At 42.5% G+C, this 14663-nt stretch overlaps 1 protein-coding gene across 1 annotated transcript; it reads right to left on the minus strand.

The window, feature by feature from the left end:
- Positions 1-487: 487 nt before the first annotated feature.
- LOC143523458 (E3 ubiquitin-protein ligase pellino homolog 2) lies at positions 488-10472 on the minus strand. Its single transcript, XM_077017928.1, has 6 exons — positions 10101-10472; positions 5454-5583; positions 5187-5288; positions 4369-4566; positions 4012-4197; positions 488-2584 (listed from the first exon to the last, which is right to left on the minus strand). Exons 1-6 carry the CDS (start codon positions 10172-10174, stop codon positions 1985-1987), a joined length of 1290 nt encoding a protein of 429 aa, XP_076874043.1. The 5' UTR covers positions 10175-10472; the 3' UTR covers positions 488-1984.
- Between the last annotated feature and the right edge of the window lie 4191 nt (positions 10473-14663).

The following is a 14663-nucleotide window of genomic DNA, read 5'->3' on the forward strand; positions in this document are numbered from 1 at the left end:
GGTGAGCAACAAAAATTAAGTTGAAAAGAGTCGGGCAATTCAATCATCGTCCCATTTTTAGTGGTTTAAGAGGGTACACCAGGTCAGGGTAAGAGTAAATGCATATTCTCATTGGCACAATGCAAATAGCAAAAGAGCAACGAAAAAGAAAATAAAATCCTGGAGAAAATATCATTTAGCAGATGTGAATTACATCATGGCAACAAACAGGAAAAGCCAAAAAAAAAAACCCAGCATGCACCATATTTCCATCAATATAAAAATATGTGGTTGAATTGAGGTTTCTTCTCTTGCACGTGAGGTAAAGGAGAGCTTATAGTTCTTTACACACTACAGTTGTGATGCGTTTCCTGTGGTCTTCTCTAGAAAGCTAAAAGACAGTGTGAAGCCCACATGGGCATGGGTGACCCAGAAGGTGAATGTGTGTTTTCAGCCTCACATTGACCAAAACATTCAAACACTTTCAAGGAGTGCAGTGACGTTCTGATAAAAAATATGCATACGAATTTATTTAATTCTATGACAGCTAGCACCAGGGAAGGATTTTACCTAAGCAGTGAAATAGTACATTCATCATACTGTTTATTTTAATTGTGTTTAGGGCTTCCTATGCCATAAGAGTGTGACACAGTGAAGCATAATTATATCAGCTGTGAACTCTCCAGGGTTCAAATCATATTCGCACATTAAAATAATATATATATTTTTTTAATATATTGCAAATATACTGCTATATGTGAAACACTTGTATATAAAAAAATCTGACCTTGGGTCAAAGTTTAGTAACACAATAATCATGTAGAAAAATATGACATCTTCACTTTTTCAATCAACTACTCTAAATACCATAGCTACAACTTCTATTGTCAATTAAATGCTAAAACAATAAGAATAAGAATAAGAATCTATAAAAGAAACATCACAAGGGCGACATTACTCCATGATTTGGTAAAGCCCTTCGATGGAAGGCCAAACTGAGTAATGTTTAAGCCAGAATCAGGTAGTACACACTTGCATCTGTCAGCTAAGCCGAAGCTTAATTCTAGTAATGTTTATTGCTTAAGATGAATGATGAATAGGGCTGTGTCCTAGTGTATCAAGTGAGATGAAATCAAAGGTCATAAATTCAGAAAGCATTAGAAGTGGCCAAAGATGGTTAAAAGGAAGGCAAAGGAGAGGAAAGTGTGAGAACACCGTGGAGCTTCAGCCTTCGATAAAGGCTGCATGTTCTCACACAACCATTTCTTATGGAGACCCATATTCTTGTGTTCAGTTGAGACCACATGCATAGGGAACCATCATGTGGAATTTATGTTGCGAGACTTCTAAGAAGAAAAACAAAACAAAAACAGCAAAACAAACAAACAAGCACAGCAGATATTGATTCGACTCTCCAAAACAGTAATATATGCATCCAGAGATTTAGTCAACAGTATGCAGTAATTGGGAGTTTTAGTGCGAATTGGGACTGGAGAGATACCGTCCTTTCACGGATGCTCAGGTTCCGTCTGGCACTGTCCATATGGGACAGCCTTTCCCAATTAGCAAGCTTTATTCAATTTAGATATGCTAAAACCAATAATAATGCACTTGTCATTGGCAACTTTAAGAGCTTTGGGTGCTGCATCGGTCTCTCTGAATACGTATTTTTTCAAATGTCACCAAATATGAACCGACCCAGTAGGTCAAGGGGGCATACTGACACGGCCCAGACTAAGCCCTGCCTTTCGATCGCCAATGGACAGAATGAATGAGGAAAAACAACGGGAAACCTAGCGAGCTTAAGGATGGCTTTTACCAGGAAAACTCGGGAATGTATTCCGAACAAAGAATACGAAAACCGAGTTTAGTGTGCGCATACTCTAAGGGAAGCAACGGTAGATTTGCATGTCATTTTCAGCACGTGCAGTATGAACACACTCCTGAGAAAACGCTAGTCTCCGTGGTACTCCTGTCCTGCCTTCTAGCCCCTGTGGCTACCTCATCAATCTATAGGCCCCTGGAAGATAAGGCGGGTGAACCCGGGGCTGCCCACCAGCGGGGCCGAGCAGAAGGGGCACGTGGGCCGGAAGGCGTGTGTCCCGTGTGGCAGTGGCGTCTCGGCCCAATACCTGGCCGTCCTCTCCGAGCACACGTGGCCGCAGGGCACGAAGGCGTGTGTGGGGGCCCCGGCGTCCACGTAGAAAGCAGGCTCGCAGCCCAGCCAGAGGGGTACGTAGGGCCCGACCGATCGGCAGAGGGGGCACTCGCGCCTGCCTCCCGCCCCGCCCGCCGCCCCTTCATCCCGGTCGCGGGTGTGCTCGGGCCGCTGGCCCCAGTCGTGGCGGCCGTGGACGTGGCCGCAGGTGAGGTAGGCCCAGGGCTGACGCTCCTCCAGGCTGTGGCTGCGGGGCAGGCTGGGGAAGGCCAGCGTGCTGAGGCCCACGGGGCACTGGGGCCGCGCCGCGTTCAGCTCCAGGCGGAGGGCGTCCAGGTGGCGCAGGGTGGGGGCCTTGAGCAAGCCTTCCGCCGTGCGCCACAGCAGGGTGGCCCCGCAGAGATCCACCAGAGAGCCGTCCTGCAGGGCGCTGCTCTCCCCCTGAGCCTAGGAGAACACAGGAGAGTGCAACGGCTTCAACAACCAAAACGTCGGTACGCAGAAGATCCCTCCCCTTGTTCAACACACAGGTATTTGGCTTCCAACGCTATGAAAGCCAAAAAAAAACACAAAAACTGGCACATGTTCTTCTGAAGTTGGCCAATGGTAATTGCAGGGCGTGGATGTGTTTTCCAGCTCTAGCTGTCTCGGTGTGCTGGAGTTTGGCTCCAACCCTTGTTCAACACACCTGTTCAAGCTGATCAAGTCCTCCTCAAACCCCTGAATAACTGGATCGGGTTCCTGCAGTGTCTACATATGCAGGTAATGAACTCTGTAGGAAGACAGGCTTGCAGGAACCAGGTCGCAGACCTTGTTCTATACATTACGCACGCAACCCACCTGACATCAGCGACTTGTGCGGTCTATGTATTTCCAAACTGTTAAGTGGTTTTGCTTTGCATCATTGTCACAGTACAGTAACACTTACTGCAAAGCGGGAACGCGTCTTTAACACTTTCTTTATTTGAACTGTAGCCCAGTGTTAAGTCAGTTCCACCCACTGGATCTCGGTGGTACAGAACCAACCAACTTGCGAGAGAAAACGCGAACACATGCTTCTCGTGAGAAGTACGAAGGAGGCCAAACTGCAGCTCACACGGTCATAGCTGAACACGCCTGGAGGAGAGAGCTGACTGCCCAATTATGTGTACGTGAGCTGGCAGATGCTCAGAGTTGGCAGGAACCATTGAGGCTCAACACATGAGAAAAGCTAATCCCTCCCACCCGGAGCGCAGGGCCAGTTGTTCTTTTGGATCCCCACACATGGATGTAGCTAAGACGTTATGGCATCATTATGAATACTAGCTCCCTGCACCCGCTGCACTACTCAAGGCCCTGGGTTCAATATTACAGTATGCAGTATGCACTACGTAGTATGCAGTATGTAGTATGCAGTATGCAGGCGCTAACTCACAGCAAAACGAGTGGTAACTCCTCAGTTAAACGTTAAATAAACGGGTAGAATTTGTTAGTGGAAAGTTACAGCCAAGTGTCAATGTCTTGCTATCTGAAGGTCTTCTCATGAGCTAGTGCTATGATTAAATCATCACAGATTAACTTTACTGTTGCTTTTTAAATATTTTCATATAAGGTTTTCAGTTCACCACAGAGGAGAACTGGTAAAAGTAAACTGAGAGAGTATTGTGAACCCTCCTTACCCTCGTGAGGTTACATAGGAAAGCTTTATGCTCCTACTAATAACACAGATGTATGCTAACACATGGAGCCACATAATGCTCTTCGTGTAAACGACTGAATTCAACCTTCGATTTCTCTGTTGTTTTCAAACTTTGTTTACCTAAGTTACCATTGTTTTTCCGAAACCCCTGAATATTGAAATGCCTATTGGTATTGGTATTAGTGTCAGCATTTACCAATTGGCCACGCACAGGGCCAGATCTCGTCTCTCTCAGGGTGTAGACATCTCCACAGACAGAGATCTCTCTCCACATGCCCTGCTTGGGCTCTTCTGGGAAACCCTGGGTATGCATTACCAGCACCCCATTGGTTGTGAGCCCATCCATATGGCCATCTGGGTTCTTCCACTTGGTGGCTTTTTCCTGCAGGATGAGATTGATCAGCATGTGAAGGATTATATAAAAGGCAGGTTACCGTTTGCCCCGATTTCCCCCATATACAACCCCTACGGGTCACTTCCACTTAAACAATCTGAAGTAAAGGGGGGGAAAAAAGTGCAGAAAAGGTATTTCATCGCTGTGGGGAATACGCACCCCAAGGAAAATGTTTTTGGAGGAGTCGAAGCCAGCTGCATAAATGCGAGCGGTGTATGGAGGGCTCCGTTCACACACCACCCTACAGGCGAAGCGTGAGATGGTGCTGGGGGCAACAGAGGAGTCCTCGCCGTCTTTTGATCCACCCTGCGTATCGATCACCACAAAGTCTATGGGGCTCTCAGTGGAGCGGCCGATCTAGGGGCAACGACAGTTATGGACATATATGGAGAAGTTCAGCCCGTGTACGTTCCACACTATTGCTGAAGCACTGATCAATTTCAAACTGCAACTTAAAAAATGTAATGTTAAAATCAAAAGCTATATTAATTACACATTATATACAGTGTTAAGACTCAGGTTTTGTCTTTAATTGCTCAATGGGAACATCATTAAGAGACTTTTATCAGTGCAGTTTAAATAAATGTTAGTAGCAACCGTGTCAGTTCTTTTCATGCAGAGACAAGGTAAGCTGGCAATTGTGCGTGGAAAACTATGAGAACCATGAACAGCATGGGCAGCAGGTTGTGTTTACACTCCGACACGTGACAGATCAGCATATATTAAATATTTTGAAAGCATTAAATGTCGGTGTGCTTCATATCAACACATCATAACATTACACCTGAAAGGACAAGTCTTAATATATGAATAATTATATGAAACATTAGTATTAAAGCATAACCTATTTGAGCAAACTGGCAATGAAGCCACAATAATGAAAACATTCTAAGCCGTATCAGTTGCTGGCTGAGCACGCGAACGATTCACAGATAAACAGATGCAGTAATTCCACAGGGACCATCCCAGCACCTCACCTGGAACATATCTGTGTCATCGTCATGGCAATACTCCACCACCACCGTCTGACTCCTAGAGAGGGTGAAGGAGATACTGTGCTGACCCCTGCTGTTAACCGCCTGAAAGCGAAAGGTCAAACGCAGTGAGCACAACCGGTGTGCTAGCGCACGACTCTGCATTCTCTAAAACAAATGTATTGGGTTTTAAACTGGTATGTCACAAACTTGTTCGAAACTGCAATGAATCTACTTGTCTCTCTACTCCTATTACAGGATGTCAAGCACCTTGCTGTCGTGTGGGTTGCTGAGGATGTGAACAGTACTTGGCTTGACCCCGTTCGCTTTTGCCCTCCTGTACAGAGCAAAGCGACTCCGTTTGCGACCCTTGTCTCCACCGGGAAGGGAGCCATTGTACCTGAAGGTCAACAACAGAAACAAATATATAACATAAGGAAAACACTAAGGCACAAACAAAATCATTTATGATGTGATTTTTGGGAACAAGAGGTGTTGGGAATTTATTATAAAAGGCGTGATAATTTTCCAACTGAAGTCAAGGAGGGCCAGCGGAGTTATTTATTTACATGGCTGTACGCCACTGAAGCGGACCTACACAGAGAGGTGAAAACCAGGAAGAGAAACATAGCCAGTTTTCTTGTGTAGAACAACAAACCTTTGTGCTATGACAAATTTTGAAGGAGGCGTTACCTGGCCACACAATAAATGCCACCACCTACGTTATTAGTTAGAAACATGTCTGATCTAGTCTTAGAGTCGGGCGTTAGGCTGCGCAGCCTTACACAATAAACAAGTGGGAAAAATCCAGTACTGGCCTCATGAGGGAATGATGAAAAACAAAGATTAAGGGTTTTTGAGGTATTTTCAGCCAATCAGATGTATGTGATAACTGTAATTGGTATAGAAGACTCCAGTGTTCCATGTTCTCTGCTTCTGAGCGAGATCTGAATGCTTTGTACACAGTAACTCCGTTTGGCATCGTGTCTGTACAGCCTGCAGTTTGCCACTGCCACAGAAAGACTCTTTGTTCTTAGTGCAGCTATCAGTGCTATCAGTGACAAACAGCACAACAGGGTTGAAGCACTGAAGACTGCAGAGACGATGCCACGGTCAGCACCCCAAACGCCCCCAACAGCAATCGCAAGCCTGAGCGATGAACTACAACGCTCGTTTTCCAATCCGTCTCAGAAAGTTTTAAAGTAATAAACGCACCTAGGTCATCTAAGACCAACAGTAAAGGAAGACTCTAGGCTAAACTGTAAAAGCAGACGCCGCTTATGTTCTGCAAAACCTCGGGTGTTGCATGCTGCCCTCATGCAGGTTACCAGCGGTCTCCCCCCATAGCGTTGCGGAAGCTCCAAGTGACTTGTGGTGAGCAGTGGTGCAAAAACATCGACTGCGGTCAGACTGGTCAATGTGCCAGTTCAGCACTGCGTAGTGAGACAGCCCAAAGAGCAGCACAGCAGAACTAGTGTTAGCATGAGTGCACACGCACACGCACAGCCACGCGCAAATTAAATATTCAAATACCTTCCCTCCTGTACTTTCATGCCAAAGAGTTGGGGATGAGATGCTAAGTGAAATATAGCAGTATGCATCAATGCAAGAGGAGAATTTCTCCTAGATTAATACATGAAAGGGCAAAATAATTCAGAGGTCTACTTCACATAAAGAGAATAAAGTTCCACCCATGGTTTACGAGACAAAAATCTCTTTTGCTAAACTGAAATACTCTACAATTCAAAATACATCATGTTACACCACTGATGAAAAATATGACCTTCCTACCTGTATAAAAGTGCCACTCACTTCTGGATATACTGCATACTAAACCTCAAAGGTATTTGTTTATTTTTTTAACATCTGCTAAACTCCTTCCTGTGCATCTTGGTTTTCAGTTTCAGCTGAACTCCTATCTCTTTGATGGGTGGACGTGTGTTTCAACAGAGCCTTTATTCATTCTCAAACTAAGTCCCATTGCTCAAAATTTAAATGTCCCTTTTAATTTCTTAATGTATTCTTTTAATTTACTTAATCTATTTTTCTTTTAATTATATATTAATTATTCAGTTTATATCCATTCTATTCCTTCTTTTAATTGTCATTGAATTATTCACTGCATTTTTATCTGATTTCTTTTGATGTCTCTGCAAAGCGCATTGTAAACTGTGTGCTATATATTAATATAATCTGTTCAGAGCAATTGTTTGTTTTTTGACTTACTCATATTCCATACCCAAATCTGGCTTGAATCACTCAATTAAATGTTTTATGCATTTCTTTAGAAACTTTGACACATGCAACACATGAATTTTTGTATTACCTAGAATGTATGTATACTCTACAGTGGGGAGCTTGTGATCTCAGCTCTTCCATGCTGTTGGTTCAGTTCAGAACTAAGCTTCTTTTCATTAAAAAAGCTCTCTCTCTCAAACACAGGCCACTTTTTAAGGTACACCTTGCTAGTACTCCAGGACTTCCTTTTGCCTTTAGGACTGCCTTAACTCTTCATCGCACAGATTTAACAAGATGCCAGAAAATTCCTCAGAGATTTTGGTCCATACTGACAAAACAGCACCACAAAGTTGATGCAGGTTTGTCGGCTGCACATCCATGATGTGAACGGCCCGTTCCACCACGTCCCAAACACGCTCTATTGGACTGAGATCTGGTGACCGTGGAGGCCATTTGAGTGTGGGGAGCTCACTGTCATTTAGAAGAAACCAGTTTTGAGATTATTTGACTATTTGTTTGATTATTGTGACTGGGCATGCAATCCTGCTATAAGTAGCCATCGGAGGATGGGTACAGTGTGGTTATAAGGGGATAGACATGGTCAGCAACAATACTCAGGTAGGCTGTGGTGTTTAAATGATGCGCCAATGGTATTACGCAGCTCAAAATGTGCCAGGAAAACACGATCCCATCACAAACAACAATGCTGAACTATCGACAGAGGCAGGATGGATCAATGCTTTCATTCTGTTTATGCCAAATTCTGACCATACCATCTGAATGCTGCAGTAGCTTTGGAGACTCGTCAGACCAGGCAACATTTGTCCAATCTTCTACTGTCCAATTTTGGTGAGCCCATGCGAGCTGTAGCCTTGGTTACATGTTTTTTCTTCTGCTGTGGTAGTCCATCTGCTTCAAGGTTCAATGTGTTGTACATTCAGACATGCTCTTCTGCATTCCTTGGTTGTAATGAGTGATTATTTCACTTACTATTGCCTTTCCATCAGCTCAAACCAGTCTGGCTATTCTCTTCTGACCTCTAGCATCAACAAGGCATCTGCACCCAGAGCACTACCACTCACTGGATATTTTCACAGAATTCCCTGTAAACCCTAGAGATTGTTGTATGTGAAAATCCCAGTAGATCAGCACTTTCTGAAATACTCAGACCAGCCTGTCCGGAAATAACAACCACACCACATCCAAACACCTTTCATTCACCATTCTGATGCCCAGCTTGAACATCAGCAGGTTGACCATGTTTTCATGCCTAATGCTGATTCAATATTTATACTAACGAGCAGTTGAATAAGTGTACCTAATAAAGTGGTTGGTGAGGAGTGTATTATATATATATATAACCTATAGAGTGTAACAATTTTGCAATTGAGAAGCAAGCTAAGAAATCCATTAAAACAGAAAAAAACAAAAGGAGAAATCTAGAATAAATTGACAAAACAGGAAAGAACACTTAAGAACAGAATAATACTGAAAACCAAAACAGGTTAAAATTACTTGCTGATAATTTGTAATACTTTATGAGACCAGATTTCACCGGACCATTCAATTGCTTAAATATCTGTTTCCCCTGGTAACTCCACTCGCAAGACAACAGGAAATGCATGTGACACGACAACTAAAAGTACACAAGCTTCCTTTCCCACTGCGCCATTCTGACGGGGGGGGGGAAACAGATTAGCAGCTCATCTGGAAAGACTCCGCAGGAACTCCAATAGTGATCAACACTTCTGGTACAATCTCAAACCAGAAGTTGTTATTTAATAGAAATAACGTTCGGAACCCTTTAGCAAAAGCCCCACATGCGAAAGCTGTAGTTATAATTAAACTTTAAACCGTACTAATTAATTTCCCTGTTGTCTACAGTATCATATTGCCTCACTTCATCCTGTCACAGACCTGTCAAACCTCATTTCATCTGCACCTCGCCCAATGGCGCATGTTAACCAGTGGGACCCATAGACTGGGACCCACAGACTGGGACCCACAGACTGGGACCCATAGACTGGGGCCCACAGACTGGGGCCCACAGACTGGGACCCACAGACTGGGACCCACAGACTGGGGCCCACAGACTGGGGCCCACAGACTGGGGCCCACAGACTGGGACCCACAGACTGGGGCCCACAGACTGGGGCCCACAGACTGGGACCAAAAAAACAGGGCATGCAGGGAAAAGGTGGGGCGGTCAAGTTAGGAGAACTCAGGTAAACACCTTAATAAGTGAACAACCACAGCAGTTTTGTCTTTGTTCTGCGAGAGGAACACTTAGTTAGCCAAAAGTGGGTATTTTAAACGTTATTTTTCTGGAACCCCCCCCCTCAAAAAAAAAAAATTTTTTGCTCACAAACCAGGGTTACTGCTAGCTAGCGAGTTTAAAACGGAATGATAAATCTCAGCGCCCCTATTCCGTTACAAGTTATTTCGCACACCCAGGCTATTTTTTTAAGTTGGGAAAATGTGTGATTTACTGTTAGTTTCATAAAATTATGTTCTGTAATGTTTATGTTAAGTGTTAAAAATCCCCAAGTGCCGCTCGCCCCGCTACAGTTGTTCAGAACTGAAGCTAGCCGCCTCACACGGAGAACCTCACTAATCACCTCACAGGCTGCTCACGCGCGCAGCTCACGCGAGCCCCGCGTGCGCGCCGAAACCACTCACCCGAGTATCACCAGTTCGCCGTACTTCACCGGATCTTTTGAGCGGGCGTGTTCGTCGTGGTTCGGCGACAACATGGGACTGGACGGCGTCGCTCCCCCAACGCTCGCCTCGGTACGGACGACCAGACGCAGCCCTCTCACAACCAGGAACAAGTAACAATGGGTCTGCCGAGAGCTGGTGCGACGTGCGGCCGTTTCAACAAAAAGATATGCGCCAGATATACTAGGATGATGTTTTTTTTTGTTTGTTAGTTTTTTTTAAGTAACGTTAACTACATCTCTATTCGATTAATTGTTCGTGAAGATCAGTTCAGAACGAATATTCGGACCCAGTCTGTGTCGCTAGTAGGTGCTGAAAAAACAGCTCGCGGCAGAGTGGACTGTACCATTCTTGTTAGAGGTGTGTTAGTGGACTTCTCACGGCATCTAAACATATTTTTTTCTTAAGTCATGGTTAGTAATGGCATGAAACATTTAGATTAAATTATTTAACCGTGATATAACAAAAGATAAAGTTCTGTATTTTTTATTTTTTTGCTTTTAAATATTTCTCAGGATACGGTCTCCCTCACAATTAGACTGTTCTGAGTGCGAAGCTTTCCTTTAACCATTACGTCAGTCTATAGTAAGCTAAATAGTAGGTTATATGATAAATTGATGCTTAAACACGAATACATTTCATTTCATTAGATGGAGTAAATCTTTGCTCGTGCAGCCGTAATGCAAAGCAACATTTTAATGCGACCTGAGCTTCTTATTTCAGTGGTGACTGCATGGCTGAGTAGAAATCGAGGAGGCGTTCAGGTTCATTCATAGAATCGTAAAACAGTCGTCCTGGGTACATACTGAATTAAATCTTTCATCATTTTCAGAAGTCGCAAGCTCATCTAGGAGCTAATCTGTCTACACTAATAATCGGATCAGATCTCATATTAGGATTACCCATCACAGAAAAACTTGAACAGAGAAGGATGTCCACCGGGAGGCGCCCGCACTGATCAGGGTTTTAAAGCTTAAACGTCCACGCTGGACACGTTGACGATCACCGTGAACACGATGGTAGAGTTAGATTGCTAATAATTATCTGAACATGTCCACACTTAATGAACTATTAGAATGATATGAAGTCATGTAATCACATCAGATTACTATGAGTAAACAGCCACAAATTGGAAAGGAAACTTTTTTCTTTAAATTGTCAACAAGCATGTGATTATTACTTGTTAATTATACTATCTGTTGATGACCAACATTTAAGATAGAAATATTTGTATTATTTATACATACAAAACATCCCCAGAGGTCTGTTAAAAGGAAGGGTACACACCCCTTACATTGTTCAGATAGATTGTTATTGGGTGTTATTGCTAAAATTCCTTTCACACCTGTATGTTTTGTGTTATTGTGGATCAGAAACAAATTTAGTTAATCTCACTAGGAGGATGAAAGAGAAGCATGATTTTTAAACCAATTTTGCACCTCTGTAGTCCCAAGCAGTAGTCCTCAATCCTGCATGTCTGACGTTTCGGTGGTGTCCAGTCTCCTGTTTCAAGCATTAATGCCAGGAAGGATAAATGCTGACACCACAGACAGGTACTTTTACAGAGGCCTTGACCCCAGCAGCCAGACAGCGTTTGTTTGCCATCCCCCCTTTTTATTAGGAGGGACATGGCATGGGTTTTCACACTGTGTTATCTTGTCATATGTTTGAAGATTTGAGAAGGACAATGGAAGAAAAGAAAGTATCAGAAGAAGCCTCTGAAGCACTAACACACACACACACACACACACACACACACACACACACACACACACACACACACACACACGCAAACTGCAGTGATCAGGCTAATGAGCCTCAGTAAAATCATTGTGAATTTCTGCATAAATTAACCTGTTACTGTTATCAGGCTAATGTGTAGCAAAACACCATATACTAAGTACTGTACAATACTATGAAGTGTACTATGAAACAATAAAAAAGATAATTTCCTAGTCAACACATTCTTTTCAGGGTTATTATATTGAGCTTTGAGCACATGACAGACAGCACCTTCACAAAGCAAACCCTACTGTGATACAGGGTGGAATCTGAAACCGCAGTCTTCTAAGTCATCAGCCCTGGTTGGAGAACAACTGTAGTTCAGCCCAAACCCTTTCTAGCTCAACAAACAATGCGGTTGGAAGAGGCTGCCCAAAACCACTAGGAGTACCTGTTGAAAAGCTCAGATTCAGTTCTTTGGCATCAGTGGTTGTTGTGGGAAGGTTTTTTGTACATTACTAGAAATGCTGATATATTAGAGAAACCACTTTTTTTGTGTGAAATGTGAAGAATCTTATGCATGATTATATGCATATGAACAGGCATTTGCAAACCTTGATGCAAAAGTTTTTAGGCAAAATCCTATAATACCTAGTTTAGCTATTGAAATAAGTATTTGTTCTTAGTCCACACAAATTCTGTACATGGGATCCATGGTATAAAGAATCAGAACATTAATACTTTAATTAATACTTGTGCTTTTGTAATTATGTTAGTGGATTATACTTTTGGCCTTTAGCCAATGAGGGTGCAAAACAATGTTCCCATCTGTCATAACTTCTGACCATGTGTTATACTGGAAGCACACACACAATTTCCTGTCATACTGTATAATACTGCTGATCGTCGTTTCAGTTAAAAGAAACAGTTCATATCACTTCCTGTGTCTTTTCAGTGTCAGATGTTGTACTTCCTGCACAAACATAACCCTTCCACACAAACAGGAACACTAAACTGTCACCAGACCCGAAGGCCTTTTAATTGTTTGCATATGTACAAGGGAAAAGGAAAAGCTTTATGTAGTAGTTGTCTGCGTTTCTAACTTGATGTAGCCTTTTCAGCAGGCAGAACAACCACAAGGAGCAAACAGAATGCTGGCTGCTCTGTGCTATTGTTTGAGTTTGCCATTGTTTTTTTTTCTTTCAGAAACTCCCTGTGTAGTTTTCTAATATGCTTGATTTAAGATTAGAGCATAATTTACCGTGTTATAGGTTTACCGATTTGTTTCAATTACATGTATTTTCTATAAGTGATGTCATCATTATATGCACTCTGTGACTGATATTTTAGTTGAAAATTAAATACATTTCTGAAAAGTTCAATATTAAAGCTAAGAGGAAGTATATTTCTAGATTTTATCACTGGATCGCCAATGAGATCAATCAGTGAATCTCTAGATTCTAGATACTAGAATCCAGTAGAATTAAATCTGTTTGAAAATCCATTTTTACAGTCTTTTTAGTACAGGCAAGCACAGTTAGTCGCTCCTGCAAGTGTTGTGTGGAAGGCTCAGATGAGACTGAATTTGATGAGGCTGTACTTTGGTGTACTTAACTACTTTAGCCCTGTGTCTGGCAGCCATGAATCACTCTTAGCGCTGCAGATAAAACTGAGATATGCGTGTACACCAAAGTCAAAGCTGTTATGCTAATCTGTGCAGTGTTTCCTCAGCTGATCATGCCTGTACACTTGTGCAGACATGTAGTACAAGTAACTTCTGTAATCCCGGCTAATCCTTTGAAGACTTTGAGGGGAAGATTAATACAAATAAATGTTCGAGCTACACCCTGCTCTAAAACAATAGCCCTGAACAGAAGGAGCCACTGTGAATTACACTGATCTGCAGAGTGCGGAGACAACCAAGGAAGCACAGGATTAGATCTCCATTTGTCTTCAATTAACTCTGCTCCCATCCCACAAACAGCCCCATTTCATCTCAAACATTGGCAATGTGATGCATGGGGTGAGAAGCAGTTTCGCAAATATATGTACATATGACATTGGAAGTAATGGCGGCTTATTTGATCTGCTTTGGAATTGATTAACCCAACAAAAGCTGAATGTCCTTCACATGGACTATAATCTGGTTAGCACCGCTCTTTCAACAAAGTAACAGGTCAAACTCCATAGCAGCTTTCTCTAAACAAATATGTTTTGCGATTACCAAATATGGGTTGATATTCCCTTATTACAGAACTTGAATGGTAGCCTGTGATATGACAGCATAATCAAAATAATTATAATCAAACAAGACTCCAGAGCTGGTAATCGTCATATGTCATATTATCATTGTCTTTTAATGATCAAAAACTTTATTTTTGCTCTTTGAACAGTCATGATGAACAGTCGCTCCAACAGTTTCTGCATTTAAAGGATGATGTCTTTCTTTTTGTTTCTAGAGCTGGTTTGTTTTGTTTCTAGGAGCAATAATACCATTTCGTAACATTTTTGCCAGATGGCCAATATCTGGATTCAGAACTAAAAGCAATTAATGTGTTTAGTATAATCATTGTAACCCCATATTGCTTGCATAACGGATGAAGGATTTTTCTCTGAAACATACTGTTTCTCTGGAAACCTTGTGTACTTCACTACAACTTTGCATGTAACTACATCTTTTTGGTACACTGGATTTACTCACCTGGAAACTCCTAAAATAAATTCATATTCAAATCTGAGAGCATTATAGAAGCATTACACAAATAAACTGTGTGCAGAAAAGTAATGCAATGTAATACTGAA

This window comes from Brachyhypopomus gauderio, chromosome 9 (genome assembly GCF_052324685.1).
Source record: "Brachyhypopomus gauderio isolate BG-103 chromosome 9, BGAUD_0.2, whole genome shotgun sequence".
Classification (NCBI taxonomy): domain Eukaryota; kingdom Metazoa; phylum Chordata; class Actinopteri; order Gymnotiformes; family Hypopomidae; genus Brachyhypopomus; species Brachyhypopomus gauderio.